A 23,685-nucleotide genomic window follows, 5' to 3' on the forward strand; every position below is an offset into this window, starting at 1 on the left:
AAAGCAGTGGACCAACTGGTTATATTTTATAAAACTACCTGCCCTAAACCAGATTGTTCAAAAATAAAAACATTTAAAAGCCCCCAACTGCTCAGAAGTCTCGAGTTTGGCACCCATTTACATCACAGGATAATTAGAGCCAACCTTCAGCCTCTCAACTGCATGGAATCCAGCCCAAACATCGCAATGGGGCTAATTGTGGGTAAATCAGCCTCTCTGTTGTTAATAGGTAAAGACCACCTGCTGTGTGTGTGTGTGTGTGTGTGTGTGTGTGTGTGTGTGTGTGTGTGTGTGTGTGTGTGTGTGTGGAGGGAGGAGGAAAGTAGACACTAGAGGGGAAGGCTTTCATGTAAAAGCTTGAAACTTGAAACACAGCCATGGTACAGTCTCTGCATAGTCAAATACACAGTGAGGTCCTCAGAATCTTTAACTCTTACTCTGAGAGAGTAGCCCAATAGGAGCCAAATGGACCCGTAAGATCCAAGGGTTGAACTCTTTGAAGTTCAATTAACTCTCATGAATTTACAGTGTAGCCTCCCTGGGATGACACCCGCAGGCTGAACGGTGAAACATATGCTAAACATACTGCTGCTGTGTGTGTTTATATAAAAATAGTAATTAGCGCTAAGAGAGACGGAAAGGAAAAGAGAGAATGTAGAGTGTGTGTGTGTGTGTGTGTGTGTGTGTGTGTGTGTGTGTGTGTACTATTGGGTGATGACTGGTCAATTTATTTGTTTTAAGATTCCCGATGCATGCTTGCCTCTCGCTGCAATGACCATTCTGGCTATAGTGTGCCCACTGCCTCGGTCCCAACTGGTGTATTCTGGTTGCTACATTGTCTGCCCTTGATCACCTAACTGTAGCATAAAAACAGTAACATTCCACTAATAATGAATAAACTCTGAACTCAATTATCCACAAAGCTGTGTGTGTGTGTGTGTGTGTGTGTGTGTGTGTGTGTGTGTGTGTGTGTGTGTGTGTGTGTGCCTGCCTCTCCACAAGTATATAGGACTTTGAGAAACAGGACAATTTTCCTGGTCCGAAATGGGTGTTTTTAGAGAAGGTTTTACAATTAGGAAAAGATTATGGTTGGCGTTACTGTAGGACAGGGTTCCCCAATAGGCGGCCCGCAGGCCATTTGCGGCCCACAGAGAGCCCCCTTGTGGCCCATGAAAGAATTAATTTTTTTTTTTTTTTTAAGGGTTCTAGATATAAATGGCATTAAATGGGGGTCAGTAGCCTATGCATGTCAAACTGGGCAAGACCTCGACCTCGCACGTGCAGACTCGGCCCCCAGCCTGGTACGCTAGTCAAAATATGGCCCTTGAGGAAAATGTATTGGGGAACCCTGCTGTAGGATGAGGTATTTAGAAGCTATGTTTGGGGCTGGCATTGGAACTTTGTGTTCATGTATAAAGGAATATGCAACCGAAGCCGTGCGATGTGCTCAGCCTCATTCTGAGACTGTGCAGAAGAAACAAAGAATAACTGAAGACGACCCAGTCTTCAGTAAGCTGCACTAAGGTGCTATTTACACGAGGATGGTGTTCATTATAAAACGTCAAAATAAAGTATCGTTTGCTGCTGTCATTTAGACGAGAACCGTGTTCTCAGGAGGTGAAAACGCAACGAAGTGAAACCATCTCCCAGAGTGGAAATCTTTGAGAACGCCGTTTCCTATGGTCTCCATATAAACAGGCAAAACGGTGAATCCGCAAAACCTATGACATCATGGCTCACGTTGGCTCACAGCGCATACGTTTATTACATTGATGCAGAGCCATATATGATATAATGGAGTTCCTGAACAAGCCTCCCTCCTCGCCTACAAAGTGCTGCTCATCAGCGATGTTGAATGTAAAACCATGATGTAAATAAAAAGCCGTCGCCGTCTAAAAGAGGCCTGAATGTAATTTGGACTCGGAGACGAATCTGGCTACCATGCCGTCTGGCGAAGGATTAAAAAACAAACGAATAAATAACAACTCTCAAATTGGAGGTTTAACTTTCCAAGTAACAAGAAGACATTACAGATTTGCCGTTGCATACCAAATGTTGGTTTCAGACAGAACGGGATAAGAACAGCATTCTATTCTAGGCACTTTCAGAAGTCATGGCAGGAGAGAATCCTAATTTATTCACAGTCTATTTTAGTTTACATTAACAAGACAAGACAAAGCTATTTATTTCTCACTGAACACCCTAATATCCAAAAAGTAATGTAATGGGCCATTTGTTTTAATACAAATACGTTTGTTTTTTTTCCAGAGGAAATTCATACAACCGAGAGAACACGCGCGCACACACACACACGTACACACACACACACACACACACACACACACACACACACACACACACAGTGATTTATGGCAGAAGACAGTGCCAGTGATAATTACACTGCAGAGTATCAACATCAAGTGACAAAAAAGACAAACGTCCAGTGATGCAGCTGTGACTAAAGACACCATTTGAAAACCACATGAAAACATGTACTGTACATCAATACACTATTACACACACACAGCAACAAGACATAATTACACTATTTTTACACAAATTGCATCACCTCAATGTAAACAACTTGTACGGCACTCAGAATTATCATACCATTGATATACTGTAACTGTACCGATGTTACGAATGCTCACCGAACGAAAGATTTTCCCTTTTCAAGATTATTTGAAGGCATTTTCTGCTTCGCTGGATGCAAAGGAGTGAGACGAGAAAGAGAATGCAGAGGGAGAGGGGTAGCCACACAACACTGAGGATCCAGAGTGAAGGTGGATGCACACTTGACACGTTTTCGGAAAACCGATGGAGAAACTCCGCTAAAAAGCCGAAAAAACGGAGTAGTTCTACATTGCAGTATTGATACTTTTACATAACAAATGAGAGTATTTTTTTCCACCACAGGATTTTGTATAGATTTATATATATAGTATTCATGAACACTGCAACGTTGAATGTGAAACTTTATATTATTTAGGTTCATGTTTCTTTATGTGAGATTGGAATCTTGGCTCCTTTAGTTTCCAATTCCAGAGAGTTGTTATTGCTCATGAACATTGATCAAGCTGAACAATTTTGTTTCTGGACCGATTTTGACTTAGCATTCGCATCATAATGCAGATAATCCTTTCCCTGGTGGATTTTTCTTAAAGTGGTATAACTAGTATTTTCTTGGCCCACACACACACTGGACCACAGCCAGCCCAAACCCTGCCTGCTGCAGTATCCTTTGACTGATTTTTAAAGCCCCTCATCTGGCTTTCTTCATTAACTATAAACGTCTAAATAATAGTACGGACTGCAGAGCTGAATTATCTGCATCCTATTATGAGTAACACAAATCACTAACAGACGGGCCGTCTTCGGGCCGTCTTCTAGAATGAATGAGCCCGGCTGGGAAGTGTCCAAGTGGGAGTGGCTAAGTGGTAGAGGGCGGGGCTTTGCTAAAGGTGAATTGAGTCTTACTCAAATCCCCAGACTGAGATAAGAACACTATATAAATATACGAGTTAGGAGAAATGACAGTGGAATTCTAAAGTGCAGCAGAGTTGAGGTGGCGCCTTTTGTTTCTTAACCATGTTCTCAGGATGTTACAGGACATTAGCTATAATGTTCATGATGCTCACACTGAGGTGGATTTGGGTTATTACCCCAGAACAACAGTCAATCCCACAATGTTCTCTGTCCTCTTCCTGAACCCGCACTGCATGTCCAAATGCCTATTCAAAGACCACTGTACCCGAGGTGAATTGCCTATAATAAACCTTGTCAATTTGCGTTAAATGGTTATGATCAGATCATAATTCGGAAAGCGCCTTCACCGCCTTGGTAAGAAAACACTTCAAAGAGGATAAGCCCATAAGCATGCAAATGTGTGTGTGCCATATGAGGTGTATCACCATGTATTTGCAAATGAAATATCTGTGGTGGAATTGAATGGGTCTCTGAAGCAGGGATCACTATGATATCACAACATATATGACTGCTGCTGAAACCTTGCTTTGCCCTGGTTGGTAGAATTAAGTTGCTGTTTCACACCATCTGTAACTACAGTAGGAATTGAATTCTTACATATCGTCGGTGTTGGGTTGAAACCAACCATTCCTCTTTTATTGCCATTTCTTTTAAATGCAAATGGTAAAACTAGGCAATCTCTAAGCTCACAACTTTTCAAAACCTTTGCGTGACGTTTTGTATGACGAAGTGGGGCATTTACATTGATTTAGGTTTCTGCCCGACAGCCACTATATTATACAGCAAACAAAGAGTTGAGACCAGATACAGATTCAAGGAAACGTTGGCTATGTTCAAACTGGCGAACCAAATCACATTTTCTAAGGCATCATCACACCTGTTGTGTCAAACAGGCGACGAGTCGGCCCCAAATCTGACCGGGCATCACAAACAGGTGATCACCGCCCCCTTCCTTTTTCCTTGTACATAGTGTTTTATTTGTTTTTCTGTGACGATATTGAATTTTGTTATTTTTCATGTCATGTCTGTGTCTATTAATTGATCGCACAGGGCCAAAATGAAACTATGTCGACTATTTTTGGTGCCATCTCTTTTGGACCAATGGCCCCATCATGGGCGCGCCTTACCCTCTATCCCTAAACTTATTTGCAATATTTTACAATCTTGAAAAACTTTAAAAAAATAGTCGATCTACATCGACACATTGTGAGCTTTATAGATCGCCATTTGAAACGTTTTTACAATGTTTTTCAAAACGGTAAAAAACGGCAAATAAGTTTAGGGATAAGGGGTAAGGGGTGGCACAAGGTATAGCCGTTAAGTGTTCGACTGTACTCGGATTCCGTTTTACATTTCTGTCTAATAAAACAGTTCTTGCTCAGGGTCTCAGTGTCTTGCTTGGGGATTCTTCCTAGGGCTCAGGTCCACTTCTGACTGCACTGTTTGAGAATGGGAGTTGCCAGTGGTCTGAAACAAAGCCTTTACAGTTTACAAGATGGATCCACAGGCTGTTGTGTTGGAAATTCACACCAATGAACATTATACTTCCGTTTGGGAAAGGTCTCTATAACGGCAGTTTCAGCTTTACGTTAATGATCTGAAAGATTAGCTGTCGCGTGGTTCAGACTAGCATACAGTATTTATGTATTAATAATAGTTCATTATAATATTTCAAAAATACTGGACATTTCACTATTCACCGGCAGTGTGATGCTGTGAAACACCAGCAACAAGATTACACTGATTTGAACCAAGGGGAACTGGAGGGCAACAGAGCACCTAGGCTGGAAGCCTCATTAAGACGTTGATAAACCCTGATTGGATTATCACATTGTTCTGATTAGACTAGAGAGCAAGAGAGAGGACAAATGAGCAACACCGTCTGGCAGGTACAAGGAGATATACACACTCCCCTGGCACCCCCCTGGGACAGAATACAGACAGACATGGCTATTAGGCCAGTATTGCTCTGTTATACATGCTTAGAAAGGTGTATTTAACCTAATTTACTCTCACCAACTGTATTGCTTCATTATCCCTCATTCTCTCTCTCACTCGCAGTTCTACATATCAGCCTTTGGGATCTTGTGTAAATTCCTTAAAGAAAAGTTTTCAGGGTAAAATAAAATCACACCTGTGCTAACTGAGCGGTGCAACTATACTTTTATTGTGAAGTTACTGTGTGTGTGTGTGTGTGTGTGTGTGTGTCGCAGTGTTTCCTGCAGGAAAAAGCTTTGGCATGGTGCTGGGCACGGGGGGGACCTTCTAATCAAAACAAGCTTTATCAGTGTTGGGTATAACGGCGTTTAAACAAACGGCGCTACCTAACGTCGTTATTTTTTTCAGTAACGGGTAATCTAATTAATTACAATTGTCATCGTTACAACGCAGTTACTGTTACTGACAATGAAATGTGCTCCGTTATTATGTTAAGCGTCCCCAAGCTTTCTGTTACCACGGGCCGGCTGACAGTGTGTGTGTGTCTGTGACTCTGTGTGTGTGTGTGTGTGTGTGTGTGTGTGTGCGTGTGTGCAATGGGGCTGCTGCTGCTCATCCTGCTGCTGTGCAAACATGAAGCCCAACACACACCGGCTCCGTCGCGCCGCGTCGCCTGGCGCGCCGATAGAACCAGTTCTATTTTCCAGATTTTCCGTGTGTCTTTAATTAGACAGTATTGTCTACCAGTTGTCTTGTCTGAAGTTGTTGGACTTTTGAGGTCCAAAAAGTTTGAGAGCCACTGGTGTAGGCCATTACACCTGGTTTACTGTTGAGGTTCAATAAATATTATATTGAAGTGCAATACATATATTGAAGTTGAAGTTTATTTCTCCCTCATGGCAAAAGGTTATTATGTCTTATGTGTAAGTTGTAACTTGTAAGTACCTGTCTATGCTGTTCTACTCTATGCACCTTGTGAAACCTGCTCCCAAAAACAATCCAAATTCTTAGACATATTACAACTTTTTTTACGCAAATAGTTACTTTTCCTAGTAACTAGTTACTTTTACAATAGAGTAATTCAGTTACTAACTCAGTTACTTTTTTGGAGAAGTAACTAGTAACTATAACTAATTACTTTTTTAAAGTAACGCGCCCAACACTGAGCTTTATTAACGGCCGGTCGTGTCGCGACCCTCCCGCATTATGATTGCTTATCCATGAGCGAACTTCCGGTTAAGCCCCGGGATCTCAACAACTAATGAAATCATTACAACAAATCAATGTTTACATGGAACGTAGCATGGCATCATCTTGCAACCAGTCAGTTATGAACAATGTCACAAGTAAATACAGTACAGACGTCTGGCGAATATGATGAGCAATTGGCAGTTTTGTGTCTTCCAAAGTCTTCAGAATTATGGGAACACATGACCTTGGGTAGACTGCGAAGTGGACCGGAGGAAGTTAAAAAAAAAAAAGTCACCATATGTGGTTGAGGCAGCTCCACTTTGCCAGAAGTTAAACGAGTTTGGCTTGTTAGCTAGTATACTCTACCAATGTGTCAAGGCATTCATGTCAAAGACATAGTTTGTAGTTGTAGATTGTAGTTGATATAATCTTGAATTTTGCTATTTTTCATGTCATGTCTATTAATTCATTGCATAGGGCCTAAATGTAAACAAGACCGCAAGGATGTTTTTTTGGTGCTATCCCTTTTAGACGTGTTTGACTGTACTGCTGCTGTTTTACATTTCTGTCTAATAAACTATTCAATCAATCAACTATAACTAAAAATACATTGCATGGATGCACCTGGGACATATCCTCAGTGATGTATCCTGAGGTCAGCAGGGTTTCGGGTCTTCCAACATCATACTCCTCAATCAGTCCCACTAGGGCAAAACCAGGGCCACACAATCCGTTGGAACTACTCCAAAACTACTCTGCCAGGGCTGGGAGGTACACTTCTGGAAGGACTAGGCTCTGTGGGTTGTCTCCTGTGCGGGCCCCTCCTACGTCTCACCAGGTCCACTCCTGCTCTCACCAGGCCCAGGACCTGTGCGTTGCACCAGAGTCAATCAATCTATGTACGTAATCTTAGTTAAACCAACACTGTTCTTCTAAAGAACTGTTGCACTTATTCCGTAGGTGGCATAGATAGACAGTCTCCTCACAGTCACTACACAGTACGGTGTAGCCAGATGATCTAGCAGATCTACAAGCTGAGAAGCTCACATGACAGAGCAACATGAAACGCTGTAGATAGGCTATTTTGTTGCGAAGAGATGGTGTATAAAGAATAAAGGAGGGTGCCACTGCCAAGGATAGAGCCTTGGAGGACCCCGGTCAACTAAGTAGAACAGAATTTAACACAATAAGAGCCAGCCCTCAAAGCCAGAACCAGTGCCAGACAAATCAGCGAAAATAAGCATAGGAGACGCATCACTTCCACCCGCCCCGGAAGTGATAGCCATCCATATTTGAGCCTCATTCTAGATAGATAGATAGATAGATTGCACAATAAACATTTAATTGCAGCTGTTATTGCACAAACCCCTTAAAAACAGCACAATAAAACATGAATTTCAGGCAGCAACGGATCATTTCTTATAAGGTAATAAGGTTATAAGGTTTCTTATAACAGCAGCTTATAGCAGCATTGAGTGTGACTACCGCTGTGGGATAGAAGCCGTTGACTGACTTGATCACTCTGTACCGTCTGCCTGATGGCAACGGTTTGAACAGCGAGTGACCGGGGTGGGAATTGTCCTTTATAATGTTCTGTGTTTTCTTTAGACAGCGGGATCCGTGTAGGTCTTCCAGTGTGGGGAGAGGGCAGCCAATGATCTTCTGTGCTGTGTTAATGACCCTCTGGAGCTTTTTCCTCCGAGCCGCTGTGCAGCTGGTGTACCACACACACATGCAGTATGTTAGTGGAGCACTGGTAAAAGGACACCAGCAGTCCCTGTGTGATGTTATTCCCCCTGAGCACCCTCAGGAAGTATAGTCTCTGCTGGGCCTTTTTCAGCAGCTCAGAGGTGTTCGTGCTCCAGGTCAAGCCCTCCTCAATGTGGACTCCCAGAAAGCGGAAAGAGGACACCGTCTCCACACAGTCCCCATTGATGATCAGTGGTGGAATGTCTGTTTTCTTCCTCCTGTAGTCCATGACCACCTCCTGGGTCTTAGATGTGTTCAAGAGCAGGTTGTTCTCTCTGCACCACTGCGTCAACTGCACCACCTCATCCCTGTAGGCAGACTCGTCCCCCTTGGAGATGAGCCCTACTATTGTGGTGTCATCCTCAAACCTTACCATGGTGTTGCTGCGGTGGGCGGGGGTGCATTTGTGTGTGTGGTGGGTGTAGAGCAGCGGGCTCAGTACACAGCCCTGTGGGGAGCCGGTACTGAGGCTGAGGGACGTGGATGTGTGACCGCCCACTCTCACCCTCTGGCTGCGACCAGACAAAAAGCTCTTAATCCACATGCAGGTGTTGTATGGCTGTGGCTACGGCATCCTCTGTGGATCTGCATCGACACGTGATGAGTCTCTCTCTTTGCACCAGCAGCTTTTTGTGTACTTATGAAAACAGTAGAGGGTGATATGAAAACGGTAGAGGGTGATTGATGCTAATTAACTACTCAGCTGTTCATGACTCCACACAACTCATGTCCAACTATCCCACAGCGACCCACTTCATTTCCCCTCTTCACTCGTTACAGACACATCATTTCATTCAAAGGAATACTTACAACATGGACAGGCACAGTAGGCTACAGGACAAAGTACAAACTACAGTATCACACACCGCCATTGCTGAAAAGTGAGTTTCTGAATCGTGTAATTTCCATTTCAGAGCGAGCAACATAGGTTGTTTTCCAAATAAGAAGAGCATGCTAATTAAGCTGTGTTATCCACTCACGTTTCTAAATGTTGCAAAACTCACTTCATAACAAATTTCCACTCTCTATCTATAGTACACTACACCTTTTTCCTCTGCAACCAACACATGCGCGCGCGCGCACGCACACACACACACGCACGCACGCACACACGCACACACGCACACACGCACACACACACACACACACGATCTTCTTAAACCAACCAAAATTTGTTGTCAAGACACACGAGAGGAGGTAGAGGGAGAAAAGTGTACGTGCGTGCACAATTGGGTCACATTTTGCCCAGTCTGACCCATGACCTAAAATTTGTTTTTGAATCAAACCAGTCTAATCTCTGAAGACAGATTCAGTCTAAACAGGATACCACCACTGGTGCAGGCATACAGTATATTGTACAGTACACAAATAGAACTTTCATTCAAGCCAAGTTTCTAATTATTAATGTCCAATTAATCAATGTGCCCATTTGTCCTCAAATTCCATGCTTTGGCACTTCTATAATAGAGCTCAAGGTTCCAATTTAAAAAGGTTAGTTCTCAAGTTAAATCAATTTTAGATATCAAACAAATAATTAAAAACGCAAAGATTATGTTAAACTAAAACCTCAAGAGGCATTAGCACCAGCTATGGAAATGCAGTCTTTATATATTTATATTTCTTTACTGCTGTCAGCTTGTAATAATTAGTGTCATGAATAGTAATCAGTGAGTCAGAATAATTGGAATCAATTGACTTATGAATAATTCTATGTTTGCACGCCCACCAGAGAACACAGACACCGCCCTTCCTGCCTGCCACAACATGAACTTTATATTTAATCTAATAATTGAATGAATTAAAGAACTAAGGGTATATATGCATCTGTACTGTATGCACATCTCTGCCTTGTACATATGGACATTCCGATTTCCAATTTTTAATATAAGGCCCAATTCCTGAGTATATTAACACAGGAACATGGTAGAACCTTGTATAAAGCGACAGTGGCTCAAGGATAGAGTGGCCGGATGAGAACCGCGAGGTTCCCAGTTCGATCCCGGGCTCTCCCAGAGTTTGTTTCAAAGTCTCCTTGAGCAAGACGCTGAACTCCTAATTGCCCTTAATGTGCGGGTTAGTGCCTTGCATGGTTTCCTCCACCATCAGTGTGTGAATGTGTGTGTGTGTGTGTGTGTGTGTGTGTGTGTGTGTGTGTGTGTGTGTGTGTGTGTGTGTGTGTGTGTGTGTGTGTGTGTGTGAGGGTGTGTGTGTGTGTGTGTGTGTGTTTGGGTGAATGTAATGCACAATCTATGTAAAGCACTTTGGATGAAGAGCCATAAATGCACCATATTCCATTTATAACCAGATCACGTTGCAAAAAAACACTCAAGAAAAAACAACTTTATATAGCATCTGAACAACTGCAGCTGCAAGTAACAGACGAGATGAGAGGAAAAGAAGGATTATTGGACTCACGGACAGAGTAAAGAATCCACCACTGCCACCATTGTGTCAACTCTAATCCTGTGATGTATTTTCTTCCTATCTGAAAAAAGGTCTTAGCCCGAGCCATCCAACTACCCAATGGACAGGAAAGGGCTTTGGATAAGGAAGGGGTGGGTTTCTGTACGCAGTAAAAAGTGTTTGCTTAACTCAAGAGTGTACAAAGTAAACGTAACTAAATAAAAAAAATGTACATTTTGTACACTCTTGGAGTTACAAGATGGATAAATTGACACTCAGTATGTTACTGTGTACAAATTTTTGCTCGCACGCACGATTTTCTGATACGCATCGATTATTTTCCACATCCCACACACACGCACACGCACACACACAATACCTCTGGCAAGCTGATTCCTTCTTTCTGCATGAAGTAGGTCTTCTTAAACTCATAATAGGTGTTGTACTGGTTCCAGGACTGCAGGAAGTCAAACCTGCAGTGAAAACCCAAGGTAAACAGTAACGTTTAGCCAGAAAATGAGAAAAGAAACTCTGGCCTACTGCATCTCCTCAACGGTGGTGGACTCAAGTATCCAAAAGTACAAATTACAAAGTATATTTTCATTTGCTGTATTGAAATTTTGAACATTCCACAAAAAAGCTAACAATTTTGAAAGTAAAAAATAGTGATAATAGCAGATCTTTCACAAATTACCGCACTGTGAAGGGTTGTGAGCTTGTAGATCGGCTATTTTCACTATATTTGATTCATTCACAATATATATGTTTGTAAGTGTAAAACTCCCAAGAGTCCCTTCCGATAAATGTAGTAGCCTGGGCACCATTTGGGGTTTATGAACAGGTCGAGAGCGGATGATATCGCTACGTCATGTTGTAGTATTGTTTTGTAGTCATCAATCTTCCGGAACTTCCTTTTCCCTCAAACCGATTTTTCTCAATAAAAGCAACAGACTACGAGAGCTTTTATTGTTATTCTTCCGGTTTGAAGGAAAAGGAAGTTCCGTTTGATTGTTCCTGCCTGATGACTACAAAACAATACTACAACATGACGTAACGATATCATCCGTTCCAGACCGGTTCACACGGCACTTTTGGAACAGAGACCAGGCTTTCCTCCGAGGTGGAAAGCCTGGTGAGGCGAGGTTAGAAATGTAGAGAGGATAAGCACTCAAAAAAATGTACTTCAGTACAGCACTCAAGTAAATTAGTTAGTGTCCACCAGTGGACAGTAACTAAGGAGGAGATCTGAATCTGAACCAACTTGTTCAGGTTCAGTTTGTTGCCGTTCGTTCATCGTTCACACTACTGTAACTGTACACACCGTGGGTCATTCTTGGCACGGACGCTGGTTTCAAACTTGACACCATTTCGGGCCACGTATTCCGCCAATTTATCTATGACCGGCTGAATGTCTGGCGGTGGGGGTATGATGGCCGCCGCCGCCACTGCTGGCACAGCAACGGGACCTGGGGGCCTGGAACCGTGTTGAGAGAAAGTTAAGGGGACACAGATCAATGCATAATACTGAGAAGCGTCTTTCCAATGCAAAGGGCAGGCTCTATTCCCACACGGAATAAATAACAAATAAAATGGGATTCACAAGGTCGGAGGTTGATTATCCTTGCCTCCAGTGTTTACTGCAAATATAATTCTTGTTGACTCTGTACATAATATGGGTTCTATTTATGATATTGAAATGTATCTTTTTGCCACTTGAATTGTAATAAGTATGGTCTATAATATAACAGACCCTCAGGTGCCCTACCAATTCGGCCTTCTATCTTTCATGAGTGTGACCTAAGAACTGCCCTGTTCCATTTAATTTATTTACCTTTGAGTGTTTTCTCTATAATATATTCTGTCTCACCAGCTTTTTCTAGATGATTTCTAAAATGTATTAAATGTATTTAAATCTCTTAAATTAATATAAAAATGCTATTGCAAATATTTAACCAATGACTTAAATGTATTTATTATTGCACATAGCTAAACAGTAAATACTTTTTGTGCATTGAATGTTTATCTATTCTGGTTATATTTGGCATTTATGCATTGTTATTTGCCTCAAAATGGCTTCCCAATCACTTGATTGTTTTTTCCTGACGACGACCACACCCCCTATGGAGTCCACCTGTTGTTGCTCCCCTATAAGTGTGTGTTTGTCCTCTGGCTGGTTTATTCCCTGAAGAAGACCTCCTAGGTCGAAACGTTGGATAATAATAAATATACAGCATCGTGGCTACGTGTGTGCAGCCTTTTTCTAATTTTTACTTATTTACTGCCTTAGGCCAGCACCTCACAAACACTGGTGTGCGCCCTTTCCTGTTTTGTCTATCTGATTATCCTTGCCTGGCACAGGGAAACCACTCACATAAAACAAACTGCAATTATTCATGATTTATGATGGACTCGAGTACTCGATAGATTTTATATACTCTATGTGTAAATACTACTGCTAATAAAGATAACAGACTTGCAATACAATACAATCCCAACCACACCTTTGTTTTTAACCTTTTTAAGTAGATTTTGAGTGTATGTATGCATGTCCCTATGTCAGAGTACGACCTATTGACCCCTGCAGCTACACACAGGCCAGGAAGGTGGTGTTATTACAACCCTTGTGCTTAAATCAACAACTGTGCTTGACACACAGCAACTATAACAATAAACATTATAGTTGCACTGCTCACTTCGCACGGGTGCTTTTTTTCTCCTAATAAAGTTGTTTTTATTTTGTTTCTGTAAAGCGACTTTAAGTATATAAATGATCGTACGTCTGATTAGCAATGATGCCCTCTAGAAATACCATCTGAACAGAGAAACAAAGGGCTTTCCAGACAAATTAACACATGCAAATAAATTAATATAACACATTTTAATTGAAGACGTCCATTATTTAGTACCTAGTTTCTGGTACGATGGCCGTGGAGGCCGACACAGTGACCTGCGAGGAGGAGGATGTTGCTACTATGGCTGCTGCTGCTGCCACCATAGCGACAGGGTCTGGATGAGGCGGTGGAGGGGTGGTAACGGCGGGAGGCATGGCCGCTACAGACGGCGTAGGAGGAGGCATCACTCCGGCGGGGATGGAGTTGTAGTAGGAGTTGGCGTCGATCCCCGGGGGAGGCGGAGCCAGGCAGTACGTCCCATCGGGCAGCATGTAGTAACCGTAGTACATCAGCGCTGTTGACCGACGAGAGGGGACATTATTAGAGGGGAAATATCTAGGGGAAAAAAGGATGTTTAAACAACATCCACCTCCTTACAATATAATGCATGCATTATAAGGTCTTTAAATAAATACGTTTTGAAATGTCTATGGGAAAAATGCATTGGAAACTATTTCCTGGGCCTGGCGTCGTCATGAAAGGGGGCGGGACTGCGACGCTCTATAGTGGCAAAAACGAGAACTGTCAATCACAGCAACTACTGGGCGACCACAGCAGGGTTTGCCTAGAACTGCGGTGGGATACATAAGAGAAAAACAAAATTTCATATACACCGTAGCTCCCTTCAATGACTTGACTGCATTTAGGAAAAAAACTTCCCAACTTTGTGCCTGACAGTGGAGATGAAACCCAGATGATAACCCAAAAATTCTGTAGAGAGTGGATCAAATGAGAATAGCTGGGCAGAGAGAAACGAAGAAAAGTAAACACAGGGCTTGTTGTGTCTCAATGTGCTGTTGCAGATGACTGGAGCGTTCTTGGAGAGGGATTAAGCGTGAGCTGTTGCAGTGAAAGCTGAATACACTTTAGCCTCAACCTTTTCCTTCTTACATCAAAAAGCACATTGTGCGGCTCAGCCAAAAACAATAAATGTATTTCAAAGAAAGCTGTGTTTCTCAAGAGGCAAAAAGAACCATATCAGCTAAAAACAGATATTGCAACAGTTATCACTCTTCTCTCTCAAGCCAAACCTGTCTACAATCTGTGACTGCTGCAAAGTGCTGCAAAGCTGCAAAGAGTCTGTAACTCGCAAAAGTTGTGACAATAAGTCGTCGTCTGTTCACGAAAGTATATTTAAAAATATCTCCAAAACGAGTTTTTAATTTCCAATTCTGCTAAGCAGCTAGTTAGATAGGCCGTGACTAAATTGGTTTCCAGCGGTAGTTATTTGCGTGACCTCATGGGCAAAACAGTAGTAGGGAGAAGGACATGCACTATTTTCGACTCTTTTCCAACACTTCCGATGTAGAATGTTAATTATTGTGTAATACAAGTGACCTGTGGCTGTGACCAGCCAGGCTCTCTACCCATTCAGCTATGGCCGCCCAGTACTGTACTGTGGATGGAACTCGGTGGCCATCATAGTTGCTGCATTGATCAAATACAGTTTTCTCATTGTTTTTGTGACTAAATAGGGGCTACACAAACAAATGTGGTAAAACATTTATCACTGCACTAATAACTTTGGCTTTGGGGCAGGCCCATCTAGAGTTTGACATTTGAATGGTCAAGGATCTCCATATATGGGCTTAACTGCGACAGCAGGTCGCATTTACTATGACATCAGGGTCTCGACATCTCCATCCCTGATGATGTCACGAGGTGCACGACACACTGACGGGAAATGCTCGATTCCATGGTTTACTGCGCACAAACTTTCCCTTTGACAGCCCAGCTGAGGTCAGAGGTCAGCCTCTGTAAATGTCTCTGGTTTAAATAAATCACAGCAATGGAGACATAAGCACTCACAGGTCAACAGGGCGTGAATGGCGTTGGGGTAATTTGAGCAATTGTTATAACAGAGGTAGATCCGACAAATGGACACATTGCTTTCGAAGACCATTGAGAAACTGAGTGAGGGTGGATTTGACTCATCATAAATAAATAACTTGTATAGGAAGATGCTAGCCAGCTACTGAAGATTCAACTCATCCAGTGCCACCAGGTGGATACCAGTTTTGGCCCTCGTTGCCACCGAAGCCCATTATAAATAAAATAAATAATTTGTAATTCTATTGTTTATGTAATGTGCATATCATCACCTGAACACCAGATTAGAGGAATTTTCTAAATCTGGATGAAGTAAAAAAAAAATAATAATAATAATATTTTTGCCTTTCCTGTCACGGGAAAGGCGTCCAAGGGCGTCATGTGGCACTGAAGTTAAGGTAAAGAATGACATTTAGTGATTTAATCTTTTACAGGACGTGAACGCAGGGCAGCCAACTTCAGGTCCTCAAAAGACCCCATGCAATGTATCCTTGAAGAATACAGTTAATAGCAGAGGATGAAAAACGATATTTCCAAATTCCTGGAGGAAACTCTTCTTTTGAGTGGTTGCCTCGGCCAAAAGCATTTGAAGACAAGTGTATAAAATCACCGTAGGCTACTTTGAATAAAACAAAATGCTTTGGACTGCTGTAAGGCCGCTAAAGTGCTGCTACTTGATTCTAATAGTCAAGATGTATCGAAGAGAGGTGAGAGGTTTGGTCTGAAACATGATGTGCATTGCTTTATTTAAATTGGATGGTGCTTTACTGGGGTTTGGTTCTTCGGCCACAACTCACCAATAGAGATTAATGTCCAGTTCTGCAACTTTACTGGACCCAATCAGACGTTTACAACTACCGTATCTCAAGTGGAACTGTAACACCTCATCTACACTGCCAGCGATGCGAGCGAACAATGAAATCTCATTATTAGAATACATGTTTTTCAATGAGTCTGTTCTGACGTACAGCGAGCGCTCAACGACGTCGTCCACCCATCCTATATTCGCTCGCAGAAGTCTCTATTTGAGCGAGGTTTCGCGGCCTCAAACACTTTAATTGGTTGAGATCAACACGCTACTATTAATTGGTTATTTGATTGGTTACGTCGCAACACAATGGCCGACGCTCCATATCAGGACAGTTCTTCGCATGATATCGCCGTCAGAACGCGCGCCCCTTGCCTGTGTAGATGAGGTGTTATGCACAGTGATATACTGCAGATGTAAATCTTAATGCAAATAATGTATATTATACGGTATCTTGATTAGGGTTGCAACTATAGATTATTTTATTATTATTTATGATTATTATGATTATTATCACTGTATCACTGTATCACTGTATCACCTATAGCAGACCTACAAGCTCATACGAGCTTGTAGGTCTGCTATTTTTTTTTAATCGTGAAAATGTAGTGCAAATCTTTGAATATATATTCTTTCAGAGCCGACGTTTTTAACTCAAATCTTTGCTTCTGAGTGGGTCCTTGGAACAACATTTTTTCAGACATTCTTTAAATTTCGACGTCAGACCTAAATCTATCATACTGGATAAGTCAGCACTCTGGAGCAGTAAATCAGCTTTGCACTGTGTCAAGGTCTACTACTTGGTAATAATGTACAAAATAAACAATCGCTGTTGATTTATATTACTTGGTAGCATTGAGCCAAGAGGGAGCCTAATAGAAAGATGCACACAAAAGAAAACAGTATTAACATTTATAGTGAAGCCCCATCCAGTCTCATCGTAAGCCTTGAAATACCGCTATACTGGTAATTCAGTTATCACCAGAGCCGGTTCTAGCAACCTTGAGAACAATATCAATTAAGTCAGTGAAGAGAGAAAATACATACAACTATCCAATTTATAATTTAGAAAAGAGCCACTTGGAGTGCAACAGCAACACTGGTGGAAGCGCCATGAACCTTGTTAAACAACATCCACCTCCTTACAATATAAATGCATCGGTTAGAATTTAGACTAATTGGGTAGCCACAGCCTCCGACAACTATCAGCAGAAAGATTTATAGCATGTAAGGGAATGGGATTAGGTCTGTCATCATGACCTTGAGAACGTTTTCTTGATTAAGATCTGTTAAGCTAATAGGAACTACATTAAGTGTCACATTGAAACATCTTGATGCTTGGTAATTCCTATTCAAAAGAAGCTACACTTTTAGATTGTGAAATCCCACTGAGCCGTCTGCCTAGGGAGTCTTCGGTCCATTTAAGTCAGGGTTTGACAGGGAACTTTTGATGTGGGCTGTCAAAGGGAAGGTTTTTGCGCAGTTAACCATGGAATCGAGCATTTCCTGTCAGTGTGTCGTGCACCTCATGACATCATGTGACATCATCAGGGATGGAGATGTCGAGACCCTGATGTCATAGTAAATGCGACCTGCTGTCGCAGTTAAGCCCGGAGATCCCTGACCATTCAAATGTCAAACTCTAGATGGGCCTGCCCCAACGTTATTAGCGCAGTCATAAATGTTTTACCACATTTGTTTGTGTAGCCCTATTTAGTCACAAAAACAATGATAAAACTGTATTTGATCAATGCAGCAACTATGATGGCCACCGAGTTCCATCCACAGTACAGTACTGGGTGGCCATAGCTGAATGGGTAGAGAGCCCGGCTGGGAAACGGAGGGCCACAGCCACAGGTGTCATGAGAATCCAGTTAGTAGGTTTTGAGATTAGATATGTTGTACGGGATCAAATTGGTGAACAGATGGATGTACTGATCATCATACAGGACTGAACAATGAACCAAAGCAGGTTAATATTCTTATAGAATGGCCCAAACAAATAAACATGAGGGCCTGTTGGTGAACACAGGATGTATTTTATTTCTAGAGCAAAGTTGTTCTTTGGTTGGTACTGTAGCAATAACAATCACCAGTTAGCCAATCTCGTCTTGAAAAAGAATACGAACGAACAAAATGAAGCAGACCAGAACTAAACGGAGATGAATAAGGCCACTTCAATGCCATCATAAATATCCCTAAGGTATTGAGACGACTACCCAGTTGCTCTGACTGTTTCAAAATGAGAAACGGTACTCACGGTCAGCGCTGTATTGTGCTGGTGGCTGACTGGATACAATTGGCTCTGCCACGACTTCTACCGGTGTGGGTATGGGTGGTGTGGGTATGGGTATGGGTACCATGGCAGGAGCAGGAGAACCATTTCTTTCCCTTTCTTTACGTACAAGCTCAGCCAGTGGGCAGTCTGGGTCCATGACTTGAAGAGGCTACGACAAACAAACATGGTAGTTGGTAGGAACTTAAAGTTTGATGTTCTTCCTTCATTATTTAACATAAAAAGGTACAAATGTTCGACCCTAAATCAGTGTACATAAATTGCAATACACTGTATGTACGTGAACGCAAACATTTAGCACAGATCTGCTAGCAATTACTTTATAAACGCTATGGAAGAGAGATTCCATAGATACATTTAGAGTACTAAAACCCAATAAAAGATGCAATATGAATTCTTAATAGAAAATTAGTGTGGCCTGAATAGTCTCTATAGATGGCAGATAATTGTTATACAGGCTCTGCCTTTAGACGAGTGCATTACATTTCTCTACAAAGACTCCAGGATTCCTGTCTTCCTGCACTGGCAAAGATGAATGGCTTTCCTGACAGGGCAGCTGGGAGCAGAAATGGAATGTCGTAATAATAGACTGTAGTAATAGGAGGGAGACTGCACTGCCTCCGTTTCATAACAATGCTCTCACCACAGTCGACAGGACATAAGTCAGGGGTTTTCAGACTGTGCTCAGTAGAAGAGCAGGCTTACTGGAAGTAATAACATTAAATGCCCTCGGAGAGAAGTTCATATCCTGCTGCTTTACCTTCATCAGCTCCTCCAGACGGGAGCACTTTTTCGGAGCAAACAGGCTGGGATGAAGGTAGTTGCCGTCACCATCATCGTCTGAATCAGACTGTGATTCTACAGGGGGGGGCAGAAAAGACAGAAGGGAGCCGTGAATAATCAGCGGATAAGTTAATGATCCACAACATCGTTTAGTATGATGTTCTGTTCTGTAGGATTGTTGATTTATCACACCTCTTATATGTACCGGTATGTTTTACATGTATGATGGTCACACGTTCAGAAAGGACATAAAATACGCACATCAACAGGTGGGTGCTGGGCTAAAGAGACTTCAGTTGAAAGATGGATGGAGCCCGCACACCATATATGGTACAAAAATAATACTTCTTTATTTGTTAGTCTGACAAGTTAACGTTTCGATCCTGTGGATCTTCATCGGGCCATGGGGCTCCAGCAATAGCCAAGTCACACATTCACACATTGATTGATTGTTTATTCAACCTAGGTCTTTGGAACATTGTGATGAACCCTCACTCTGTAATGGTGCCAAGCAAACTAGCTAGTGATTAGAAAACACGTTGCAGTTTGACGACCCTATGGCCTTTCCTCTAGTACCACCTAGGACACGTTGCAGTTTGATGACCCTATGACCTTTCCTCTAGTAGCACCTTAGGACACTAGGGCTGACCCCAAAAAATCGATTAATCGACGTTCAATCGATACACACGGGAATCGATTTTTAAATTTTGAATCGAATAGTCATTAAAAAAAAGCGGCCGCTTTTGGTCCGCGAGACGGCCCCATTTGGTCCGCGAGCCATGCTCGCGCCTCGCAGCACCGCAACGCCTCCTCCCCTCTCCCCCTCACTCGTGGTAACAACAAGGAAGTCAACACACTGTGTGTCGCCACAAAATAAATCTAAAGTGTGGTTGCATTTTAGAATATGCAAGGAGAACAAAGAACAAGTGGTGTGTCAACTATGTGACAAGAAATTGGCGTATCACATACGGGATGGTCCAAGTGGGGCGAAAAATCAGCGGCAAAAATTTCACGCATGGGACAGGGCTCCGAGGGACTTCCAGGCGCGCTAATTTGCACTTTTCTACCCCAAGAAAGAGCCTCGTCGGAAGGGTCTGAGAGCGGCGTAGACCGCGGCGCACATTAGCACGGGCTGGAGCTCCAGGAGCTGGTGAAACTGAAAACCGCGCTTTTCGACCCCAAGACAGAGCCTGGTCTGAAGGGGTTGATTGATTTAAGAGTTGCATTCATGTTACGGTTGGGTGGTGCTTTTTTTGGTGTTTTCACATCTGAGTTTCAATCGGAAGAGAAGCTAAATCCCTACATTTTCTGGATTATAGGCTATATATTTTTTATTTGAGAGGTAATGCCTGTGTCAGGCAGTTGACTTGTTACGGTCGGATGTTTTATTAAGCCTAATTATTTGTGCGTCACTGCTTTCATGAAGGCTGCAACAGTTGTTGCTTATTGTTTAAAATGAATGAGACCAATCCAAGCATGCCTTACTCCTTTCTCTCCGCTATATCATTGTTTAAGCCAAAGAGTCACTGCTAGCATCGCGCACCTCGCATCGCACCCCCCCCCCCCCCCGTTGGGTTTCGAAGCGTCGACGATCGAAACTAATTTATAAGCGTCGATCATCAATGATCGTGATCGAAGGTCAGCCCTATAGGACACGTTGCAGTTTGATGACCCTATGGCCTTTCCACTAGTACCACCTTAGGACACGTTGCAGTTTGATGACCCTATGGCCTTTCGACTAGTACCACCTTAGGACACGTTGCAGTTTGATGACCCTATGGCCTTTCCACTAGTACCACCTAGGACACGTTGCAGTTTGATGACCCTATGGCCTTTCCACTAGTACCACCTAGGACACGTTGCAGTTTGATGACCCTATGGCCTTTCCACTAGTACCACCTTAGGACACGTTGCAGTTTGATGACCCTATGGCCTTTCCACTAGTACCACCTAGGACACATTGCAGTTTGATGACCCTATGGCCTTTCCACTAGTACCACCTAGGACACGTTGCAGTTTGATGACCCTATGGCCTTTCCACTAGTACCACCTAGGACACGTTGCAGTTTGATGACCCTATGGCCTTTCCACTAGTACCACCTAGGACACGTTGCAGTTTGATGACCCTATGGCCTTTCCACTAGTACCACCTTAGGACACGTTGCAGTTTGATGACCCTATGGCCTTTCCACTAGTACCACCTAGGACACATTGCAGTTTGATGACCCTATGGCCTTTCCACTAGTACCACCTAGGACACGTTGCAGTTTGATGACCCTATGGCCTTTCCACTAGTACCACCTAGGACACGTTGCAGTTTGATGACCCTATGGCCTTTCCACTAGTACCACCTAGGACACATTGCAGTTCGATTACCCTATGGCCTTTCCTCTAGTAGCACCTAGGCCACGTTGCAGTTCAGCGTAGCAGCATGGTCTTAAGGCCTTTAGGTCTTCTTTATGTTATCGTTTGTTTGTTGGAAAAGAACGTTAAAAACTGCCTAATAGAAAATAATTAAAAGGGCCAAAACATTTACAAACTAAAATGTTGTACGTAGATTCAGTAGCGACTGTTGTAAGACTCACCCTGTGCCTGTTCTTTCTTGTCAGGGACGGGGTTGTATCGACCGTCCTTCATGGCCTTCAAGATGTGCCTGTAGTAAGGATTTAGGTAATGGTCGAAGCGCAGGAAGTCAAACTGGGAGTTGCCAGACTGCTTGGCTTTTAACACTATCTCAAACTGAGCCCCCTGCTGAGACACAAAATTGGCTGTCCTTTCAATGATGGCATGGGTCTTCGTTGTTGCAGGCTGGAGGAAAGACAAGAATAGAAAGCAGAAAATAGATTAAAAATAATTAATACACTGAATCTGTTATATACTTCATTCAATGAGTGAAAAGGGGTTACACCTATGTAGAAGCCTGGCTTGGATATCAGGAGAAACAGAATAGGAAAAGGCCGCAAAACAGCAACCCTCAAAGGTCTATTTTTACACGTTCAGTGGTAAATTATACCTAATGTGCATCAGTGAGTCGGGGGCCAGGCATTTTGTACTGTAAATATGGGATTTACTAAAGAAAATACTGAAGCCAAGTAGGAAGAGGCAGAGGGTAGCTGGTGCTATATCATTTTAACACTTACTGTACATCTTTTACTAATACTATACCACTGGGGTTTCTCAAGAATTCACACGGTTTAAGGAGGGACGGTACATAGTATTGATTAACTCTCTATGCACTCTGATTAAAGGTTCTCATTTTAATATTCATAAAATGTAGCTGTAACAGTATTCTGAACTCTGTCTGCTTCTTATGAAAAATATGTATTTCTAGTGTACCAACCAGCGTGTAACCAAATAAGGGAAACAGGTCTGCAGGAGATCGTCTCTGTACCAGTTATAATCAAGATACAGATGTGCATAGCGGTAGTTGAGCCAGGGCTGTCTGTATTCACCTACACACTGTTGTGGCTTTTTCACACCCTCTGAGTGGCATACACACTGCATACACACAGACAGAGAGCTCAATTACAATGGCTTTTTACTGGCACTTTGCAGCGGTTCAACAAAAATGCTTAAGGCACGACACTGAAAATATTATTATATTAGCACACCAACTAGGCCAGTATGCTCAAATTTGTGTAAATTTTTTTCATACAAAGGCAATACGTTTAACCCTAAGACCTGAGGCTGATTCTACAAATGCCGGCTTCTAAATCAGTAGTTCTCAGACGTTTCCGTGCCAAGGACCCCCAAAATCATATGTATTTGGCCACAGACCCCCATCTGAGAATGTTTTGTCCAGGGACCCCCAGAAGAAAATTTTAATTATACACTTTCAAGATGTTCAAACATAGCAGATATACAAGCTCGCTTCGTGCCATGCTGTTCTAAATCCGAAGAAAGAAAAAAAGAAGAAAAAAGGATGTTGCCATGTACAGTGTAGCTAAAATCTAAAATAACAGATGCTTTCCCGGTTTAAATCGGTTAAAGATGGAGTGCCGTGATTTTTGTTTATGAGGCGACAGTACTTCATTAGACTGAGACCCCTTGGTGTGGTTGTTAAGTGCAATGATGTCTTCCCTTTGTATTTAGGGTTTCTTCCTGGAGGCTGAAACCTTGTGACAGTCAAACATGCCAATGAAAACAGTGATATAGTGACATCACAATATCATCCACCCCTCCCCCTTTATCATACAACAACAGCTGTGGGTGCGGCTTCAGTTCAGGTGGATCACCACCCATCACCACCCACCAAACAAACCAGGCATACTTAATGAACTGGTGGGCGTGTCCAGTACAATTTGGTACAG

General features: G+C 42.6%; 1 protein-coding gene across 5 annotated transcripts in view; it reads right to left on the minus strand.

The window, feature by feature from the left end:
• Nucleotides 1-23,685, minus strand: part of sfswap (splicing factor SWAP) — a 111,054-nt gene that overhangs the window by 75,795 nt on the left and 11,574 nt on the right. For all 5 annotated transcript variants that reach the window (XM_083793677.1, XM_083793676.1, XM_083793680.1 and 2 more), the window contains 6 exons: nucleotides 21,961-22,183; nucleotides 19,353-19,450; nucleotides 18,557-18,743; nucleotides 13,674-13,953; nucleotides 12,089-12,241; nucleotides 11,147-11,240 (listed from right to left, as the gene is read on the minus strand). In XM_083793677.1, the coding sequence (XP_083649803.1) occupies nucleotides 11,147-11,240; nucleotides 12,089-12,241; nucleotides 13,674-13,953; nucleotides 18,557-18,743; nucleotides 19,353-19,450; nucleotides 21,961-22,183 (1,035 nt within the window). The remainder of the gene's footprint in view (nucleotides 1-11,146; nucleotides 11,241-12,088; nucleotides 12,242-13,673; nucleotides 13,954-18,556; nucleotides 18,744-19,352; nucleotides 19,451-21,960; nucleotides 22,184-23,685) is intronic.

This window comes from Protomyctophum parallelum (genome assembly GCF_964188405.1).
Source record: "Protomyctophum parallelum genome assembly, chromosome: 21".
NCBI lineage: Eukaryota > Metazoa > Chordata > Actinopteri > Myctophiformes > Myctophidae > Protomyctophum > Protomyctophum parallelum.